This window comes from Leptonychotes weddellii, chromosome 3 (assembly GCF_054177405.1).
Source record: "Leptonychotes weddellii isolate Sample4059 chromosome 3, ASM5417740v2, whole genome shotgun sequence".
Lineage (NCBI taxonomy): Eukaryota > Metazoa > Chordata > Mammalia > Carnivora > Phocidae > Leptonychotes > Leptonychotes weddellii.
In genome coordinates, this window is record NC_138371.1 from 148,637,093 (window position 1) to 148,659,151 (window position 22,059).

Below are 22,059 nucleotides of genomic sequence, written 5' to 3' on the forward strand. Positions count from 1 at the left end.
TTTTTGAGTGCTTCAAAAGAGTGATGACATTTGCCAAGCTTGAGACAGGGCATGGATAATAGGTGCCATTCATGAGAAATATTCAGTCACATCACAATGAAAGGTGGACACAGCATTTCTAGGAAGTTGATGTTGAAGTTGTTTCTGATTTCAGAATCGACCATTCAGTGTATTCTGTTTATGATACATTCAAGTGCTTCTAACTATGTGTTTAGGTGACTTAGAGAATCAGTGGTTAAATGGCATGTGGAGCTCATTTAAGAAACTCACAGAAGCTGAAATAAGGTAGTTGCTTAACAGCCAATATAAATGTTTATGGTGTTACCCATTATGGTGATTCAAGACCAGCAATGAAGCCATTCCCACCACCACTGCTACCAAAACACCAATGTGGTTTTTTCTGGAATCATTTCCGAAGACAGACAAGAAAATACATAGCTTTTGATAAAATTAAAATAGTGGAAACACACCTAAGAAATTTCCCTAGGAAGCTACCATATAGTTAAATGCTTGCTATGTACTTTTATAATTTCTCATCCATATTTGTTTCAACCTCTTCCTCTTCAGTGGTTTTCACTTTCAGTTAGCTGATTGGTAGAGTTGAAGGAGGAAAGAAAATCCTGATTGAAATGTGAGTTGCCATGGCAACTTTACACTAGTTATATTTTTCTGTCTGTAACTATAAATGGTAAAATGTAACCTTTCTAATTATACTGCTACATTTTTAACGCTATTGGTACCAAACACTCTGCGAAGTTTGTTGTCATGGTAAATTAAATCAATGTATTTTATTTTTAACTCAACCAAATTCTTTATATTAACTAGAATCTGTTTTATAAAAACTAAAGATTTTATAAAAATCTTAGTAAAATGTCAAAGTACAGTGACTTTAAAATTTTATCTGAATGCCTAGAGATACCCATTGTAGGGGCTCCTAGATGGCTCAGCCGGCTAAGCGTCTGCCTCTTGATTTTGGTTCAGGTCATGATCTCAGTGTCGTGAGATCCAGCCCCACCTTGGCTCCAGGCTGAGTGTGAAGCCTTCTTAGGATTCTCTGTCTCCTTTTGCCCCTTCTCCTGCTCGAACATGCACTCAAGTACTCTCTCTCTCAAAAAAAAAAAAAAGAAAAAAGAAAAAAAGAAAGAAGGAAAGAAAAGAAAGAAATACCCATTCTAGACGTTCAAAATAATTAAAACGTTAACCTAAAATAAGGTTTTGAATAACGTTATTTTTGAATAGTGTTGTTTGAATAGAATGAGGAGAAAGCTTATTCAAAATGTGTCAATGAAGGGCTTAACCTTTAGCCTCGAGTTAGTTGCTTTTTCAGTCCTATGAGGTCAACATAGTTTCTGATTTCATAACACTAGTTTTAAGTAATTCATACATTCAAACACAGCCAACAAAGGCATCCCTGCTTCCCCCCAATCCAGATTCCACCAGTCCTATTCCCTTAGAGCCCCCGTTGCCTCTCCTGCTGCTGGGGGAGCCCCTCAAAGTATGATGAAGTGGGGCATCTTCAGGTTCAGAAGCAGGGGCAAGGAAGAAGCTATGAGAACCAGGATACCTGGGGGCAAGTGCCCTGCCAAGTTACAGCTCCCTCTGCCCCAACCATAAAAAGCAAACAGTTTGATTTTTTTTAAAAAGTGTATTTCACCCTTTAGTAGTATTGGTTGAAGGTCTATCAACTAGAGATGATAAATCTCACTCAGCAAAAAGCATGAAAATTCCAAGAGGTTAAAGGGGCTGTCTCTGGTCATCCAATTCTTAGTGTCAATGACCTAAATCATGTTTCTTTTCTGCTAGAACTGGGCAGAATTGAGACATGCTGAGGTATGGTGGCTTCAATTTCATGAATAGGGGATGGCTTTGGAGCAAGAAGATGGGGCATCCCGGGTATGGTGTAGTGTGGGTGACAGGAGCATTCTGTGAGCATTCTGTGACATAGGAACTGGGCTTCTAAGAGCCTAGGAGGAGGGAAAAGTGGGTAGGGGGTGCAAGAACCCACACTGTACTTAGGAGTGTCTGCACATTTGGTGGCACTTCTTTGTCTTCTGATCTTTCTTCTTCCTCTGTCAGGAATATACAGAATATTAGATACATGGAGTCACACAGTATATATAGCCTTTTGAATCTGGCTTCTTTCACTTAGCATAATTCATGTGGGATTCATCCATGCTCTTGTGTGCATGAATAGCTTATTCCTTTTCATTGCTGAGTAGTATTCTATTATATGGAGCTACATAGTTTATTTATCCATTCACCTGGTGATGGAAATTTGGGTTGTTTGTATGGGCTTTAAACATTCACATACAGGTTTTAGTGCATACATGTTTCTTGGTATGATCATTTCTCTTGAGTAAATGCCTACACGTGGGATTGCTAGGTCATATGGTAAGCATACGTTTAACTTTATAAGAAACTGCCAGTTTGTAAAATGGCTGTACTATTTTGTACCCCACCAGCAACACATGAGAGTTCAAGTTGTCCCATTTCTTTAACATCACTTAGTACTGTCAGCTTTTAAAAGAATTATTTTAACCATTCTAATAGGTGTGTAGTGTAGCTCATCCTGTTTTTAATTTGCATTTCCCTAGAGACTAATGATGTCAGGCATCTTTTCATATGCTTATTTGTTACCTGTACATCTTCTTTGGTGAAGTATCTGTTCAAATCGTTGGCCTATTTTTTCACTTGTGGTTTATTTTCTTACTGTTGACTTTTGAGTTTTAAATAATCATGTACTGCTTAAAAGTCCTTTGTCAGATACGTGATTTGCAAATATTTTTCTCCCAGTCTGGCTTGTATTTTCATTCTCTTAACAATGCATTTTACAAAGCAAAAGTTTTTGATTTAGTGAAGTCCCACTTACCACGTTACTATTATTTTTTTTAGTTAATTGTACTGTTGGTGTCATATCTGAGAACCCTCTCCCTAACCCGTGACCACAAAGATTTTTCTTCTAAAAGTTTTGTATTTGTATGTTTTATATATAGGTCTAGGGTAGACTCCTTTTTAATGCTAAAAGTTTCTACAACTTCACCTGATAATAATTGGACTGTTTTTATTATGTCTTTGAGAAAATATCTAAGGATCAAAAGCTGCTATGAGTTCAGCAATACTTAAGATTTTGTGTCACTTGTGTTTATTGACTGGAAAATATTGACATATTTTCTTATAAACCTGACATGAATTATGCTAATTTAAATTGTATTAACCACAGTTGCATCTACATACATTTGGAAAGTGCAGTATATAAATGTGCAAGGTGCTTAGTCTACAGCAAGTGCTCGGGGCTCTTTGAGTTGAAGATGCCTTGCAATAATGCTGCCTTCCCACAGTCATGTAATGGTTTGCCAGCCACAGACCTGGACCGATCTTCTCCTTTTATAAAGAAGCAGAGTTTCAGAGAATCAGCTCTCTTTCTAGTTAGTGGCAAAGCTAGTCTAGAACCTAGGTCTCTGGAATTGGAGTCCAGTGCATGCTCTATTGTTGTGTTATGGTTTATTGAAATGGCCACTATGAAGTGAGACTTCATTACAGTAATCATTCTTTTGAACATATGCCTTGCATTCAATAAGCTCTTTGAGAGCAGAGACCACATCTTTTCTAGTTTTTAAACACCCAATTTTGCTCTGCATTGCTGTGTCCTAACATTATACCTGGGGCATTTGTGGTATAAGTGCCCATTGAGCTAATGACGCGGTCCTTGGGCAAGGAAGCAATCCAGGACAACCTATCATTATTAGATTTTCACTGGGAATACCGGGAATAGTATTGGTTTGATGCAGTAGGATATAGAGAAAAGCACATGAGATTCAATATCAAAAAAACTAAGTTGAAACCCTGGCTGAGCTACTTACTAGCCACCATGATGCAGGGAAAATTACTCAACCTTTTTGACTCATTGAAAAAAGCATCTCCATGGGAGAGATGTATGGATGGACTAAAATAATGTTTGTGAGAGTTTGACAAAGTTAGCATGGTACTGAAACTAAAAAAATGTAAGTTCCATCTCCTTTGTCATTGTTGTTAAAAATTCTTTGTGTGGGAAACAAGGGCTAAGTGTGATGGAAAGTGAAAACAAAACTCAGAGTTAAATATTAGAGTCAATTATTCTTGTTTCAATTTGGGCGTGTGCTGCAGTAATGAAATGCTCTTCACAAAGGCAGTCAAACAGAATTTACAGAGCTGGGCATGTTGTGCAAAAAAGCTATAATGGAAAGAAGTGATCTTTGTAGCAGCACGTGAAAATAAAGTAACATAAACCACTTCACAGGGTTATTTCTATTAGCTCTGGCCTTTGGACTATTATCTGCAAGTTTTCCCATTTCTTGTGAAAGCTGCCTTTTTATTCCTGAAAGTTATTCTTTATAATCATAGTCACTAATGTGGTGGTGTCGATCCTGCAAAGGTCTTGGGGGCTTGAGGGAAAGACAGAGGGTAGAGCCAGGGGTCAACTTAGCCAAGCTTAAACATTGCATCTCAAAGTGGTATTCAAACAGGATCATTCCACATCCATGTCCCTTGTTTCCTTCTCTTCAAAACATTCTGGGCCACAGCTTCCTGCCTCGCTCTTGCATTTTAATCCCCCTGCTTGGCATCTCATCAAGCTCCTGGCATGGCATGAATGACTTCTCTCATTGCCCCTAAGGGCTTGGCTTCTGTCATCTGTGGCTGTCATTGCAGAGATGCAAATGAAAGCTCCTTTGAGGTGAATTGAAGTCAATGTGGCATTGCCTAGCCCTGGCCCAGCGGGGGTCTAAATGCAGCACCCTCGGAAATAAATATGCTCCTCTGCTTCTCTTGGCCTGCACAACTGCATGCCCACCTTTACTTTCTGGGTCGTCCCAAACCATATCCACACCATGTACCCAGATCTACTTCTCTACCCATACCTCTTTCCCAGATACACCCAGTCAATATTTACCCACCTCTCTGAGGGCTTAGCCATTGTAACATGGAAGAAATGTAGCTTTTCATCAATGTGATTCTGGCATAAGCAAAGTTTGGCACCATCCTATTTCTCATTTTTGTAGTCCTCCTTTCCATCTTGTTACCTCTCTCCTGCCTATTCTCAGATATCCAGTACCCTGTGCAGACTTACTAGCCAGGACTGACCACCTTCTACCCCTTTCCTCTATCCCTGGAAGAAAAGTGTATAATCAGCTAATCCACCCAGATACACGAAAGACACATTATCACTTGTGATTTTCCATTATCCCCAACACAGAGATATTTTTTGAGAAGAGAAGATGATGGTAGTTCCAATAAAATAATATTTAGTTGTAAAATCTAACACTAAACCAGAACAGGGAGACTGTTCTTATGTAAATTGTTTTCCAGGCATATCATGTAACACCATAACTCATCTGAGCTCCTGGCACCTACTCAGTATTCAGTAGTGGAATTAACAGTAAAGTTCTCCAGTGGGACAGCTAGATTTGAACATATTTTATAAGTTTCAGGCCCCTCTTCAGTACTCATTTCCTTCCCCACCAAGTAGAAATCCAGCCAGTCACTCCCTCTTTCAACACATCTTTATTGGGCACCAAAGTTATACACAGTCCTAGTACTTGGGATATAATTATCCTTCTAGGAGCTTTCAGCCCAGTATGGAGACAGAAAATTATGTGTAATCCAGAACAGTGTGATACGGTCCATAAAGAGGGTGTGCTATGGGGAGACATAGGGATGTATCGAACACAGCTTTGGTTACCACCACAGACAGTAACACCCAAGCCAGGTCTGAAGGGCAAGGAGGAAGTAACCAAGGAGGAATTATTCCAGGGGAAAAGGAGAAGCATGTAGGCCAGAGAGCAGAGAACATATGGTGGTGAGGGTGGTTAGGAGTGCAAGCGTTTTGGCACAGCTCCAGTATTGGCGCTCATGTGGGGGAACACCAGCTGCAGCACTAGACATAGAGGGAGCACTTACTGTGAGCCAGGCAGAGCTTGAATGCTCTGCAGGCCCTTCTCCTGGCTTCGGTGCCACCGTCCACACAGGAGCCAGGAGACTCGCCATGCTCCCTGCTCCGCTGCCTGCCCATCACCCAATCACTACCACACTCTGCGGAGAAAGATTTAGAACTAATTGCATCATGTCCTCCATCTTTATGGCCATGGATCTCCCAGGAGAAGCCCAGTCTGATCATTGCTTGTCACCTGGACTAGCCCCAAAGAGCTCCGTCTATCACTGAGCTTGACCCAACCTAACAGTAGCCTAACCACTCAAACCTTCCACAGTAACTCCCTGGATGTGTCATCTATTATCATCACGACTAGCTGCTGTGCAGTCTCCTCTTCGACTCAATGGCACTCACCTCTGTTGGGCTCTCCCAGAGGACTTGGCTTCCACGAGTCCAGAGGAGGAGGAAAGGTCCTGTTTGCTCCTCTTTGCTACCACTTATCAATTTTAGCTTTCTCCTCCCTAAAACTTCCCCATCTTCCTTGAAATTGTGGCATCAGGAACTTCTCTTCCTCATTGCAGTCATCTGCAGGTTTCGGAGTCACTCACTTGCACACTTTGAAGACTCTGGCACCAAGCTCATTGTCTGTCTCACACGCGTCTCCTGTCATAATGCTTGGTGATTTCCAAATCCATGTGGAGGATCCTTCCCCACCCTGACTTTCTCACTTTCTTGATCTTCTCTCCAATGATCTCATCCTTTGCCCTACCTCAGCCACCCATAGATCTTGCCCTTGTGAGTAACCATAAATTTTCAAAATTTCAAAATCTTCCCATTCTGCTTCCACTCTCTATCTACTGCATTTAGCCGACTCTCTCCAGTCCTCTGATTCCAGAAGTTTCTCAGCTTTGCCCCTGCCAACCACCAATCCACTGACTTTTCACATTCCCTCTTCCCTCATATCCTCTGTTCCCTCCATATCCATCTCAGATCCCATGGTCCCTCCTTATCATCACTTCCTCACATCCCCCTTCCCCTCCTTCACCACCATTCTCTTCGTTGCACTCACTTGTCTGAATTATAAACTTAGTTAAATCCAACTCTCTGTTTTGCCTGTTTCTGCCCCCCTAAGCAGCTGAATGTGGCAAGAGAAAACAATGGCAGCTAGCTTTATTTTAATTCCATGACCACAAACCTCAACTGAGCCACTGGTGCTGCCCAAGAATTCCTAGCAAAACATGCAGGGGGTGGCTTATGGAGCCCAGATTATCTACTTTGTAGAGTGCCTTGTAGAGTGCCTCAGTCGGTTAAGCGGCTGCCTTCGGCTCAGGTCATGATCCCAGGGTCCTGGGATCGAGCCCCGCATCGGGCTCCCTGCTCAGCAGACAGCCTGCTTCTCCCTTTCCCTCTGCCTGCCGCTCTGCCTACTTGTGCTCTCTCTCTGTCAAATAAATAAATTTTTTTAAAAAATCTAAAAAAAAAAAAAAAAAGCATGGTCTAATTCAGTCCTGACAACACCCCAGCAATCCTATGAGAAAGGTCATTAGAGACAAAGAGATGGTATCAGGTTGACCCATTATCACACAGCTCGCAGTTCAGACAGCTGGACTCCAGAGCTTCCATGCTCACCTAGCGTGCTGTAGAAGCCAGAGGGGTACCTGGAGTCTAGACCACAAGTGTACTTTTACTAGGTATGGAGTTTAATAAGGAGCCACTGGGGTGGCAGTGGTGGGAGTGGAGGGCTGACATGCCCCAGGTAAGGTGTTGACTCCATCCAAATGATGGACATCCAAATGATGCCTGTCTGCCGTTCCTAGGTTATCAAATCATGCTGGCTCAGAGGCTGCCTTGGCTCTTGGCTGGAAAGTTTAGGCTGACAGCATATACATGCTTTGCAAGCAGCAAACTGGCCTGTGCTGCCAATATTTAAGTCAGATTTAGTTAAGAGCTTCAAATCAACTTTATCTTGAGGTCTGTAAAACTGAAAACCTTTCTTGCTGTTTCCATAGCAGCCTGATGGTTGATATAATTCTTAAAGAAGATTATATGTTAATGCCCAAGAACCATTTACTACGCTCACGCGCTGCTGACCCAAAATGCCACAGCTTGAGCTAGATAGTCTAGCAAAATATTAAGCTTTTAAAAGGACACATTATATTTCAAACTATAGTGAAAGAGGATAGGGTTTCCAAAAACCTGCTTAAATGAACTTTGAAAATACCAGTAATTTAAATATATGACTCCTCTAAAGTTTAGTGCTGTATAGATTCTGGCCTTTCAGCTACCTCCTGCCAGGGGGGTGGGGTGTGGTGGGGGGGTTTAAGACGCATGAGTTATTTCCATATAGGCCATAAGTACATTCAGTTAATAGATGCTAAAATTTGCCATGTTTCCATGGTGAAATGAACTGATGTTTTCTGTTTTAAAGGGAACCAACTGTTCACCCTCCCATACCTCCAAAGCCCAGTTCTCCTGTTTCATCTCCTAACTGGCTGAGACGGGAGAATAGGTGAGACCTGGCATTCCAGAATCTCTTGCTCAAATGAAGAAGTTAAAGAAATGAAAGCAAATGAATTGTGACCTGTTTTGTGCAAAGCATGGGTATGTTTTGTGCACACATTCACAGAAGAAGCACTTTTAAAGCTTTTCTAATTCTAAATACCAACACAAATGCGTATTTATGTTTGCCTTTGAATACTTATGGCCATGTCCCGTCTTATGGAAATACACCTTCAAGATAGAAACTGAACAGTATTCATGTCCAGGAAGTATTCATCCTCTGGTTTCTTCTAATTTATGTATGAGGAAGCATTATATAAGGAAACGCTTTCTGTCCCTGTGTATATAAATACATAAATATATATGTATACATATATAGTATTTGACATATGTAATCTAGATAGAAACTATATATGTGTGTGTATACACATGCACACACACACACATATGTATATATACACACACATTTGGTGTATATTTACTCCTAGTTAAGTTTCCCATTAAAAGCTACGTTTTCTGATGAAAAATGTTCTTAAAACTTTGTGTTACTGCTCAAACTCTCCTTATGTTAGAAATACTTTTGGGTAGCTCTTTAGTCTTGTTTTAGCTAAGGAATTTGCAACTTATTTCAAAACTATTACAGTTAAAAAATGTTCTAATTAATTTGTCTCTGAATTAAGAAAAAAAGAGACTTGCTTTTTCATTTTGAATCTCTGATACTCTATAATTAATACTTAGAAACAAATTCAAAGATCTGAAAAATTTTCCACGCGTTTCTGTTAAACTGTTCAATAATCTCGAGCTGTTTTTTGAGACGTACATTGCACATTTCCATTATTATTATGAGATTTAAAAAATGGTATCTCATTAAAGACTGAATATATTAGATCCACTTGATTACCTGCCTTTGATTCTTTTGTATTTTTGCATTTTGATGGTGATTTTTGTTGACAACATGAAAGAAAATTCTAGAAATATTCTTCAGGAAGAGGGTAACTTCAGCTAGAAAATGCTGAGTGGGCAGCAGGACTATGAAGCATTAGGTACTCAGCCTATTAAGTTAAAAACCGAGGTCTGAATTTCTATTGAATGAAACTTTGCAGGATCTTTGAAATTTTGTCCTTAGGATGAGAAGATATTTTTTCTCCCTTTAATGAGCCAAGAATATACTTCTTCACTGAATTAATGAAAAACATAGACCAAAGTTATAACTTTTTATTTGTGCAATGGTTATAATTATACTCTTAAAATAATTTAAGCTTACTATCTTACATTATTTTTCCTTTTATAGTATTGAGCCATTAAATCTTAATTTGAATAGGAATTTTTAGAGGGCTTAAAAAAACTGGCTTTAGTATTATCTAAATTCTAGTCCAAAATCAGCGACTCTAGAGCAGTGAGCTTGTGTAGAGTCAAAAAAAAAAAAAAAGCTAAATTTCACGGGAATTGGTTTAATCCATTTTTACTACTTTAATTTCTTTCTTCTACCAGTGATCTTAAAAATAAAATTAGGACAACTTGCATGTTTTAAACCCTGATTACTTTAATCACAGCAAGATGATTTTAATGAAAGAATATGAAAGGGAAGTGTTTCCTATGTAATTAACACATGTCCTCAGGAGGACAAAAAATAGTTGAATATAGTTTTTTGAGAACAAGCAAGAATATATAAGTAGGTCAGTCAGATACTTAGGAAAATAACAGAGAAAAACCTCATACCATAAATTGTGACAGAACCTAACATCATAAACTTGTTCTGTCAACTCTGTGTGGTAATTCTCAATGTGGTGGGTATGTTGGAAATTTAAAATATTTCCCATCTTATCTGAGCAAAGATATTTCTGGATTGTATTCAAATGAGATAAGTCTTAAGAAAAATAAAATCATCCATTTGATGCCTAATAACAAAAAAAGAGTCTTAAGAGATAAGTATGAAAATGCTTTATTGATGACTGGAGACTAAAATAAAATGAACATAAACACATTTGGGACAGATATTTCTAGATATATCTAGTAGTTAAAAATATATTTAAAGAGATAGGCCAAATTACAAAATTATTACATTGGACTCCAGATTTTCAAATAAGAAATGGTTGAGGGGCGCCTGGGTGGCTCAGTTGTTAAGCGGCTGCCTTCGGCAGGGGTCATGATCCCAGGATCCTGGTATCGAGCCCCGCGTCGGGCTCCCTCCTCCTCCGGAAGCCTGCTTCTCTCTCTCCCACTCCCCCTGATTGTGTTCCTGCTCTCACTACCTCTCTCTCTCTGTCAAATAAATAAATAAAATTTTTTAAAAAAATAAAAAGAAATGGTTGAGTTCTAGCCAACCAAAAGAGCTAAAGTTTGTTATCTCAAGTAGTGCTATTGATCCAACACACCGTGATCTTTTTGAACGTGAATGTTTCCTTAAAAATTTATATTTAACAGAGAAGTGTTTTCTTACCTAACAGACATTATCCTTAACTTTGAAAATATAGGCAGATATGTCCACCTAAACCAGGTGTATATACAGAAACCAACAGATCTGCTGAAAGAAATATAAGGTACAATGATCTCTATTTACATCTATGTAATTGTAGAAATGATAATGTTTGCCTTATTAGAATACTTAAAAATACAAGACAAATAATAATAAAAAAGACAAAATCAGTTCTCCAGCTGGCTTCAATATAGTGGGTAATTAATATTTTTATATGTACCTACAGAATTTTATTCCTTTTATTTCTATTCTTAGCTTTACATTAAGAAACAACCAGAATTGTCTGAACATGATAACAGAATAAAATAAACCCCTTAAGAAAGGAAAATACCTCTTTATTCCCAGCACTTGTTCCAAGGTCTGATAGAGTTGTGTTGATGTTTAAATGAATAGGTGTAAATATAGTCATTTTATTGAACTTGTTCTGCAAAAGCTTTGCTAGAATTGGCTGTATAATAAGGCCATATCCAGCTCCACCCAAATCATCAGAAAAAGGCTCACAAATACTATTGATCTTTGGGTAAGGTTTCCCCATAACAGTCCTGATTTATGCCTGTTGTCTTGCTCATCCCATCTGGTTTAGTATGTATTTTGGTTATATCTTGGTTTTATTATTTTTTTTAGAAAAACTCCCCTATCTTTGAAATTAGTTTTAAATGATGATATTCTATAGGTTTATCAATATGATAAAGCAGTTTTTAATTATTATGGTAAAAACATAACAATAAATATACCATCTTATCCATTTTGACCAACCGGTTTTTCAAAGTTCAAAACTTACATACTTTTTGGGTTTTCCCTTGACTCTCAGAAAAGTCTGACTTTGAAACATACATCACATGGATACCTTACTTTGGGGAGAATCATGTTTCCCTTGTACTTAGTAACTTCAAGTGCCACCGTATCTCAGCATTTCCCAAGCTGTGTCCCATGTGCCACAGATTTCAATGCATGTTCTGTGAAAGAAGAGTTTAATGGCCAGCCCATTTAGGAGACACAATAAAATAGAGTTCTCGGGGCGCCTGGGTGGCTCAGTTGGTTAAGCGACTGCCTTCGGCTCAGGTCATGATCCTGGAGTCCCGGGATCGAGTCCCGCATCGGGCTCCCTGCTTGGCAGGGAGTCTGCTTCTCCCTCTGACCCTCCTCCCTCTCATGCTCTCTGTATCTCATTCTCTCTGTCTCAAATAAATAAATAAAATCTTTAAAAAATAAATAAATAAATAAAATAGAGTTCTCTACCACAGGACTTCTCAGAACCTTCAATGTGCTTATATACATTCAGAATCCCAAAAGTTGGTTTTATTTCCCAAATTTACTTGACTGCAAAATTCTTTCTTCATGGAACCCTAGTAACCTTCTATGAGACATTGTTTGTGAAACACAGGTCTTAATTACAGGGACACCAATAAGGATTTTCCCAATTACTCCTTTCCATGATCTAGGGGGATTAGTGTGGATTCAAGCCCTCTGTGTCAGGTGCTTCCACCTACCCTGTAGTTTAAAATGTACTTTCTTTCCCTTTGGAAGCCTAAGAAGACAGAAACTTTTACCACATGTGAGGGATGAATTAATCATCTGGACATGTTGCTTAATGCTCTTTGGCTCTGGTCAAAAAACCTCTGAACACACGTCTGTATTTACTCATGTAGTTAACTCTGCTTTCTTTTCCATATCCTTTAAGTATAGAACTAGGGAGAAGCCAGTGTGTTTAGGAGAAACTGTATTATTTCAGTGAGCACTAGATGGCAGAGCCAATGCCCAGTGAAATGACTGGTGTTTGTGTGTGTGTGTGTGTACGCACACCCCCACCTACACACCCCATAAGCTGATATGATAGAATTATTTCATTATGCAGTTAAACTCAATAATTCCTGAACACATGGACTATTGTTTTCTTTACTGAAAACATAAGAATTTCTAGCTACTTCAAAGATAGCTCTGCTGTCATTGACTTGTGTTTCTTTTTCATCCTTTGAAGGAGTCAGGATCTCGAGAACATTGTCAAAGTGGCCACTTCACTTCAGAAAACTAACAAGGGGTAAGAGCTTTTGAGCTTGCGTTTTTCCTTTCTTTATGTTTCAAAAAAGCTTAACCAGTACTTTTAAAAGTTCCAGATATAAACAAAATCCCAATGCTTTTTACTATATATAATTTAAAAGAAGAAAGAATCAATCTCTCTAGATAAGTGTCCCTGAAAAATGGGTGAGACTGACATTTACCCATACTCTTCTTCCTCTGCTTTGTCTTTTGGTGATTGTACTCATCTTTGTCACCTCAGCTTTCTGTGGTTTTCACTTTGTTCCAAGTCCTTGTCCTGTATTTATGTTGCTGGCTCAGATCTCAACTTACCTGTCTTTCCAGAACCCTCATTTAGAATGTTCTCGGCCATATTTACTTTCCTTCCTAAATGCTCTATTTCCTCACTTCTTTCTGTTCTTTCCTTCAGCCAAGCTCACCTTTCTGGAATCATTCTTGATTCTTCCATGTCTTTCCCCTCAATGTAGTATCGGGCATATATGCATAAAATGTCTAAAATTCTCTTCTTGCCCACATGGCCTCACCCCAGTTCAAACTCTCATCGACTCCATCATAGGTTATTAGAGTAGCTATCCAGATTTACTTACATTCCCTCAGTCTCTCCTCCCCTAAACCATTACTACCCATCACTGCCAGAGCTTTCTTCCTAAAATTCTCCTTGAACAACTGCTTCACTGGCTCCCCATTGCCTGTTCAATTACATTTAACCTTTGTTAACTTGGCTCCAACCTAACATTCCAGAGTTATTTCTGACTTCACCCTTACATTTACCCTACATGCAATACCAAATTAAACCACTTTCTTCCTACAGTTTCCAGACACTTTGCCTTTGTTTATGGCATGCCACACATATGGCAGCCTTTCCTAGCCTCAAGGCCACCGTATCAATTCATTCAAGTCCTACCTAATTTTTCAAGATCTAGATCAGATATCACCTCCTCTGTGAAGTCTTCCCAGAATGACTCAGTGAGATGTGACTTCTTTTCTCTAAGCTATTAGAGCCCCACTATTTATGTGTTATAACAACTAATCATATTTGTTATTTCATGGTATCTATGTAAATACCTCATCTTCTCTATCATCTCTTTAATCTCTTAGAGCAAATATTTTGTTGACCTATTGACCATAAGTCATTTGCAGAGTCTGACATGCTGCTTTGTGCAAAGTATGTGCTTATATAATAGATTATGGTAAAGAATGATGAACAGCAGGAAAACTGGAGTATAAACATTCCATAGTTTAAATCCAGTTCCTACAAAAATACTCCTTGCTCAGTGGAATTCAGCAATGCTAAGTGTGATTAGGGATTGCAGTCTCAATCAAAAGAACTGAAGAGAAGAAACAGAAGCAACAGGTAGCTCTTCTGTACAAACGAAACTGATTGGAGCTCTGAATCTAGATGGGGACTCCAGAAAGTAGCCTGAATGTTTCATTTCCATTTCTCTTATCTAAGTGCCTGGATCTCTAATTTTATCTATTTACTTTTTTGAGGTCATATTTTTTTTTTAAGATTTTATTTATTTATTTGACAGAGAGAGACATAGCGAGAGAGGGAACACAAGCAGGGGGAGTGGGAGAAGGAGAAGCAGGCTTCCCGCGGAGCAGGGAGCCCGATGCGGGGCTCGATCCCAGGACCCTGGGGCCATGACCTGAGCCTAAGGCAGACGTTTAACGACTGAGCCACCCGGGCACCCCTAATATTTTGTTTTTAAGAGGGATTGAACAGTTTTTTTGTGAGTGATGGGGGTGTTTGAAGGAGAGACGGGTGAGTGATGCTGATGGGAAATTATGGTTTGGCACAAATCCAACAAAAACAATGAGAACTACAGTTAGTCCTGTCCCCTCTCTGTAGGCATGATGCACAAATTCCACAATGAGATGTGTTCTTCACAGGGAAAAGTTACTGCTCTGGCTGTGGCCAGGGGAAATGTCTGTCAGATCGACACACCCAACTACCATTACTGTGGGCCTTGTGTGGGGATTAGAAATAGTTTTATTCACCTGAGCTGCTCTTGCTGATACTCCAGTGTGAAGTGGACTCCTACCTGATTAAGAACATTTAATTTACTGCACATGGAATGGTGAAATTTAATATCCAAAGCTTTCCTCAATGTAAGGTCATTTTAAAAGTCCAACTTCTTTAGTCAGAATACTGTCTCCATTTTATTTAATTTACCACAGAGTATCATCTCATGAGTTATGCGCATTTGTTTGTGATAAACATGAGCAACCCCAAATCCTGATCATCACATCACTGTGACTCACACTAGTCAGAAAGGCCTGGGACTACAATTTTACAGGATTCTTAGGTTTGCTCTTTTCCTTGGAGACACAGACAGATTCATACTCTCAGAGCTGGACAGTGGAATTTCAAGCAAGAAACAACAATGGGGCATTGTGTCAAGGGACTAGAGAGTACGTTAATCAATTTTTTGTCAGGGTCAGCAACATTTATATTTCAGTATTTATCCTACCACTGAATATGTAACATTACTTGAAAGGATTCATCTATGTGATGGCTGTTAATTTAAATGTTTTTAGGGTCTCTAGGCTATTATGGCAATGCATTGTGCCAGGCATCTTCAAAGCACATAAGTGACTCAGCAACTATACCTGTCTAGCTAGAGCCAAAGTCTTGATGTCTCTAAAAGCATTTAAAAAATAAGCATAGCAAGCATTTATTAAATGAAAACTTTAGTAGACTCGGAACTGTTTCCTGTAATGGCCAAAATTAATTGAGAGTTTATGACTTGCCAGACATAATGCTACACACTTTATACTCACTAGCTTATTGATTGTTTTCTCAGGTGGGTACAATTGGTATTCTTGTCGGACAGATGGAAAAGTTGAGGCAGCAAGAGGTTCGGTAACTCACCCAGAATCACCAGATAATAAGTGGTGAATCCTGGGTTGGGATCCATGTATCCCTGACCTGAGACACTGAATATGTAACTACTGAGTGACGTGGCCTCATGGCCTCCTGGTCAGTTCCAGGGATGACGCAGAAGAAAGAGGAACACTGAGACGGTGTGGAAAACGTGTGATTCTAGAGCAGGAAGAAGGGAAACCATGATTGGTGATCTAAAAACTGAACTAGGAAGGCAAGAGAAATGGGGGCAAAGGGATGGCAGAAATGTTGAAGAGAGACAATGCTGTGAGGAGCAAACAGGAACCACAAACCCACTGAGGCTGCCTTCTTGGGGAAGAGACCTGCACTCAGGTGACACTAAGGGATATTCTGGAACCCAGGGGTTTAGTCTAAACAGGTTGCTCCATGGGAAGCAGCCAGAAAGTTGCAGTTCTCAAATACAGACACAAGATCGCAAATTTAGCGTAGTTAGAATGAAGTAGGATCACAATTTAAGAAAGCAGCCAGACTTACTGATGAACAGGTGTTTTCCTATAGCTACTTTGTGCAGGTACATTGCATAAAGATAGAATCTACAATTAGTCAAAGTACCCATATTTGTTGATTCAAATAAAAACCTATAGGGGCGCCTGGGTGGCTCAGTTGGTTAAGCGACTGCCTTCGGCTCAGGTCATGATCCTGGAGTCCCGGGATCGAGTCCCGCATCGGGCTCCCTGCTCGGCGGGGAGCCTGCTTCTCCCTCTGACCCTCCCCCCTCTCATGTGCTCTCTCTCTCTCGTTCTCTCTGTCTCAAATAAAAACCTATATTAAATATTTACTGTTTAAAGAATACGGTATTAAAGACTGAAGAGGACCCAATGTAAAACACAGTTCTAAATTTTAAGTGGTGTGTGTGTGTGTGTGTCTGTGTGAAAGAGAGAGATGTAGGAGCAGGGACATGAACACGAGACAAGCATGTAGTTGCTATATTACAGAATATAGTAGTGTTAGTGCCATAAAGGAGATGGAAAAAAACAAAATGCAGCAAGGTTTCCAAAAATGTAGAGGACTCTATGCCGTTGAAGGACTGGGAACTATGTGTTGGAGAAAGAGGCTTTTGAAGAGAGCCTTGAAGGATAGGCAAGATTTTGGTGGCATGTGTTGTATTCCAGGGAACTCAGAAACAGTGGTTTAAGGTGGACCTGACCTTTGACTCGGGGCAGGCTTTTAATGACGTGAGATTTTTGTTTTTTGTTTTTTTCTTCCAAAAGTGAAGAATTGGATAATCTCATCAAAATGAACAAAAGCTTGAATAGGTAAGATTTGAAAACATCCATTTTTTTGCTTTATTATTGAGTTGCACATTGTGACTTCTTATGTCTTTTTAGTACTTGAGCATGAGGACCCACATACTGGGTGAGTTAAAAATAGCCTACAAGTCTTGAATAAAAAGCTTGCAGGAATCATCATCATTTCATCACTGCTATAAATGGTTATTACAACCTAAAGATACTAATATTAAAGTATCTTTGATTTTCACACTCTATTTAGTAAGGCAGTTAAATAAATAACCACAGTTCTCTTCCTGAAATATTAACATGTTAGTATGTGGTCAGAGTTTAGTTTGGTCACTGAATGCTTTCAGTTTTATACTTTACAAAAGCCACTTACTATCTTAGTTAACCTTACCTCCTTAATTTTGAATCATTTATAATTGCACAATTTAAAGATTATAGTAATTGAGGTCTGTGTTGGAAGTGTGTGCAGTTTTTGCTATCTCTCTGTTACTTTGCCTACTAATATACTAAATGGGTAGGGACCAGAGAGACAGAGAAACAAGGCAAAAGTCAAATGACCTCATTGCTCCGAGCATCCAGAAGTGTGGTGTTCATACCCTGTTCTGACAACAGTGATCATATGATTGAATATCAACAACTCATTTAAATGAGCTGCTTTTCAGTTTCTTCATCTATAAAGACAGAGGGTCAACATTGGCTCACATTAAAACAAAACACTCTGTGAAATCCATACAGTGCCTATTGGTTGTGTGTGGATCCCCAGTTTGTATTTTCTATCTTATTTTCTCTGAGGTCCACTGCAATTTAAATTTTGAGTTTATGAAAATACTTATTTGGAATAAAGCAATTTCAAGAATTGTCGTTCATCTTTTCCACCCAGCTTCTATTTCCTGTCTATCTATAGAAATATAAACTGGTCTATATTTCTATAGAGTTAAGTATATATTATTACCACTGATGAGGTTTTTTTGTTCAATGCATTTAAAGAAATCAAGGTCTTGATGGTCTCTTCAGAGCAAATCCTAAGGCAGAGCAAACAGAGAAAAGGTAAGCGCATCTGTCCCTAACCTGAAAATCTGATCTCCCAGATTGCTTGCTTTATTTTTTCAGACATTCGCCAGAAGGGGGTTGTATCCTCTGGCATGGCAATGTACTAGCAGATGGAGAAGTACTCTCAGAATTGTACATTTAGCTCAGATATAATTGCCCGGAAGGATTTCTGCTCTTCCATTCAATAAGAGTAAATGAGCAATTCATGAAGAATGTTTATTGCATCTGACCTCTCAAGATACCACACAATTTTATTTCAATATGTAGCCTTTTATTTGAATTTCTTTGTGTTTACAGAGCCAAAAGCCTTGAAAATCTCATTTTTATGAATACTCGAACAGACAAAGACGGAAAAGGGTAAGATTTGACTCTTACAGGCCTCTTTGATTGAGTCCTAGACTATATGCCATTTCTAGCGTGTGACCTCCTGCTCAGGACAAGGGGCAGGGAGGCTGGTGGGACAGGACTTGGATGGGGGGTTGGGGTGGAGGTCAGGAAATAAGTGGATATCTTAGTGCTGGCTCTGCCACCCACATCAATCTGGGTGACCCTGGGCAGGTCACTTAACCTGTGCAGACTGCTGTTTCCTCATCCCATAAAATGAAGAGCATGACCTAGATGATCTCCAGGTTCCCTTTTGTATTTAAATGTGAAGGAACTCTAGCTGGCTGTTACAAGTAGTGGACAATAGCCTGGTTTATGAACTAAATATATTTACTCTAAGACATTTTGATCCTGGGAGCATAGTTTCTCCCCACTGAAGTCTTTATAATGCTCTAAGATACTTTTCAGTTAGAATCTTGGTTGAGTCACTTCATATGTATATCTCACATATATTTGTAAATATCTCAGGGTCAAGAGTAATGCCTTTACCTATTTTATATCATAAAAAGGGTTAGTGAATGATTAGTAACTGAACTGATAACATTAAAGATGTTGTTTTATAGTTCTAGACTGATACTGAAATCCTAGAAAATTGACTTACATGACTGATATTATTTTTTATATGGAAAGAAATCAAATTCTTGACAGTTTTATTAAAGAAAATCCCAGAAAAGGGATGCCTGGGTAGCTCAGTTGGTTAAGCGTCTGCCTTCGGCTAAGGTCATGATCTCAGGATCCTGGGATCAAGCCCCGAGGCAGACTCCTTGTGCAGTGGGGAGCCTGCTTCTCCCTCTGCCTGCCACTCCCCCTGCTTGTGCTCTCTCTCTCTCACAAATAAATAAATAAATAAAGTCTTAAAAAAAAGAAAGAAAGAAAATCCCAGAATGGTCAAGAATGACAAAGGGTAAGGATTTCGGAGGTCACTACTCTTTTTCCCCCAGATTGGCTGTTTACCTTGTACTTGGTTAGTCATCAGATTTGCCTTCCTAACGTGATAATTATTTCTATTGTCTTATCTTTTAAAGCCATTCATCTGTGCCAGTCTGTGCCCAGAATGATATTCTAGCTTTCCAAGTCAATCTTGGCAGATGCATTCTCAACTGTCTCTGATGTAGAACATTTAAAGTCTATGTGATAATAATGTGAAAATAATTGGCAATAATAGTTTCACAGATACTGAATCCTTATTAACAATATATTATTATAATGTCCATGTCCAAGTATTATTACAGGTAAAAAGTTTTCTTCTCATGGAGAACAGATGAAGTGAGAAAACTGTCAGTTCTCTGTGAGTGGTTATATGAGCTTTATAGGAAAAGATGAGATTTCAGATATTTAAAAAATGAAATTGGGAAGGGTCCACCAAAGTGGTAGAAAATAGAAAAATTAGGATGAAATTCTCAAGTAAATCATTTCTGGGCTGGTAAGGAGGAGAAAAGAGATGTGATTTGTAATGTGGGATAATTTGACAGCAACTGGCTTTCCGATGCAGGAATGACCAAACTCACTGATGTGGTTGAGTCAGTCCATAGTGCTTTGTCCTTCTTCCAGCCCTCCCTCTCTGCCTTCTTTCTTATATTGAAAGAAACTAAAATGTTAATAGTCTTATCACAGTAAAATCAGAGACAGGTGAAAATGACAAAGGACAACCCCTGGACAATTGGGGGATTTAGAGGGATTAACTTTGATGTTCCCTAATAGCTTTAAACTAGCTGCATGGAAAAGGTTTATTGTTTGTAGTCAATTTATATAAGGAACTGGAGCCATCATAGACTTATTTCTACTTTCCAAGGGTACTTCAGAACCTTGAACTTTTTGCTAAAAATGACATGTCTAAATCTCTGAAGGGTTGAGGCACCTGGGTGGCTCAGTTGGTTGAGCATCTGCCTTCGGCCAGGTCATGATCTCAGGGTCCTGGGATTGAGCCCCGCATCCGGCTCCCTGCTCAACGGGGAGTCTGCTTCTCCCTCTCCCTCTGTTCTCTCTCTCTCTCACTCTCTCCCTCACTCTCTCTCAAGTAAATAAATAAAATCTTTAAAAAAAAAAATTTCCAAAGGGTTTAGATTTAAAATGTTGACCATCTAATTTCTACCCCTTGTATGAATGATTTTCATGTTTAAAGAAGGCAGTATATCAACAAATGTATTGAAGTTAGCTTCCCACCAGCCATCCCTGGAAGGACAAAGAAAGCACAAACTGAGACCTGAAGGGAACTTTTATTTTTAAAATGGTTTAATGATAAAGGAAATGTGGTGTGTATTTATACACACACACACACACATACACACACACACACAGGAATATTACTTAGCCATAAAAAATGAGATCTTGCCATTTGTGACAACATAGATTGACCTAGAGGGAGTTATGCTAAGTGAAATAAGTCAGACAGAGAAAGACAAATACCATATGATTTCACTTATATATGAAACCTAAAAAAACAAAGAAAAAGCAGAAATAGGCACATAAATACAGAGAACCAACTGATGGTTGCCGGAGGGGAGTGTGGTGTAGGGATGGACAAAATGGGTGAAGGAAAGTGGAGATACAGGCTTCTAGTTATGGAATGAGTAAGTCACGGGGATAAAAGGTACAGTGTAGGGAATATAGTCAATGGTATTAAAATTAAAATAGCATTATATGGTGACAGATGGTAGCTACACTTGTAGTGAACATCGTATCATGTATAGAGTTGTTGAATCACTATGTTGTACACCTGCAACTAATGTGAACATTGTATGTCAACTCTATTTCAAAGATTTTGTTTATCTATTTGACAGAGAGAGAGAGCACAAGCAAGGGGAGCGGCAGGCAGAAGGAGAGGGAGAAACAGGCTCCCCATTCAGCGGGTAGCCTGATGTGGGGCTCGATGCCAGAACCCTGGGATCATGACCTGAACCAAAAGCAGACGCTTAACCGATAGCCACCCTGGTGCCCCTCAACTCTATTTCAATTAAAAACATTAAATTTACTGGGGCACCTGGGTGGCTCAGTTGGTTGAGTGTGGGACTCTTGGTTTCAGCTCATGTCATGATCTCAGGGTCGTGAGATGGAGCCCCACATTGGGCTCCACGCTCAGCAAGGAGTCTGCTTGAGATTCTCTCCCTTTCCCTCTGCCCCTCCTCCCCACTTGCACACGCTCTCACTTGCGTGCTCTCTCTCTAAAATAAATAAATAAATCTTAAAATAAAACCGTTATATTTACTTTAAAAATAAAAAAATAAGGGACACCTGAGTGGCTCAGTCGGTTAAGTGTCTGCCTTCAGCTCAGGTCATGATCCCAGGGTCCTGGGATCAAGCCCCATGTCACGCTCCCTGCTCAGTGGGGAGCCTGCTTCTCACTCTCCCTCTGCCTGCCGTTCTCTCTCTCTCTGTCAAATAAATAAATAAAATCTTTACCAAAAAAAATAAAAAGTAAAAAAATAAAGGGTTTGCACTAACTTGGCCTCAATCCACAGGTCAGGCTCTTTAACCATTAGGTCTTTTGAGAATATGAAGGATAAAATATTAAAATAATATTTAATATTATTATTAATATATAAATATAAAATATATAAATATA

General features: G+C 39.2%; 1 protein-coding gene across 7 annotated transcripts in view; it reads left to right on the top strand.

Moving 5' to 3' along the window:
• Positions 1-22,059, top strand: part of SCEL (sciellin) — a 732,032-nt gene that overhangs the window by 667,702 nt on the left and 42,271 nt on the right. For all 7 annotated transcript variants that reach the window (XM_081815076.1, XM_081815074.1, XM_081815071.1 and 4 more), the window contains 6 exons: positions 8,334-8,414; positions 10,879-10,944; positions 12,859-12,918; positions 17,037-17,081; positions 18,051-18,110; positions 18,411-18,470. In XM_081815076.1, coding sequence (XP_081671202.1) covers positions 8,334-8,414; positions 10,879-10,944; positions 12,859-12,918; positions 17,037-17,081; positions 18,051-18,110; positions 18,411-18,470 — 372 coding nt within the window. The remainder of the gene's footprint in view (positions 1-8,333; positions 8,415-10,878; positions 10,945-12,858; positions 12,919-17,036; positions 17,082-18,050; positions 18,111-18,410; positions 18,471-22,059) is intronic.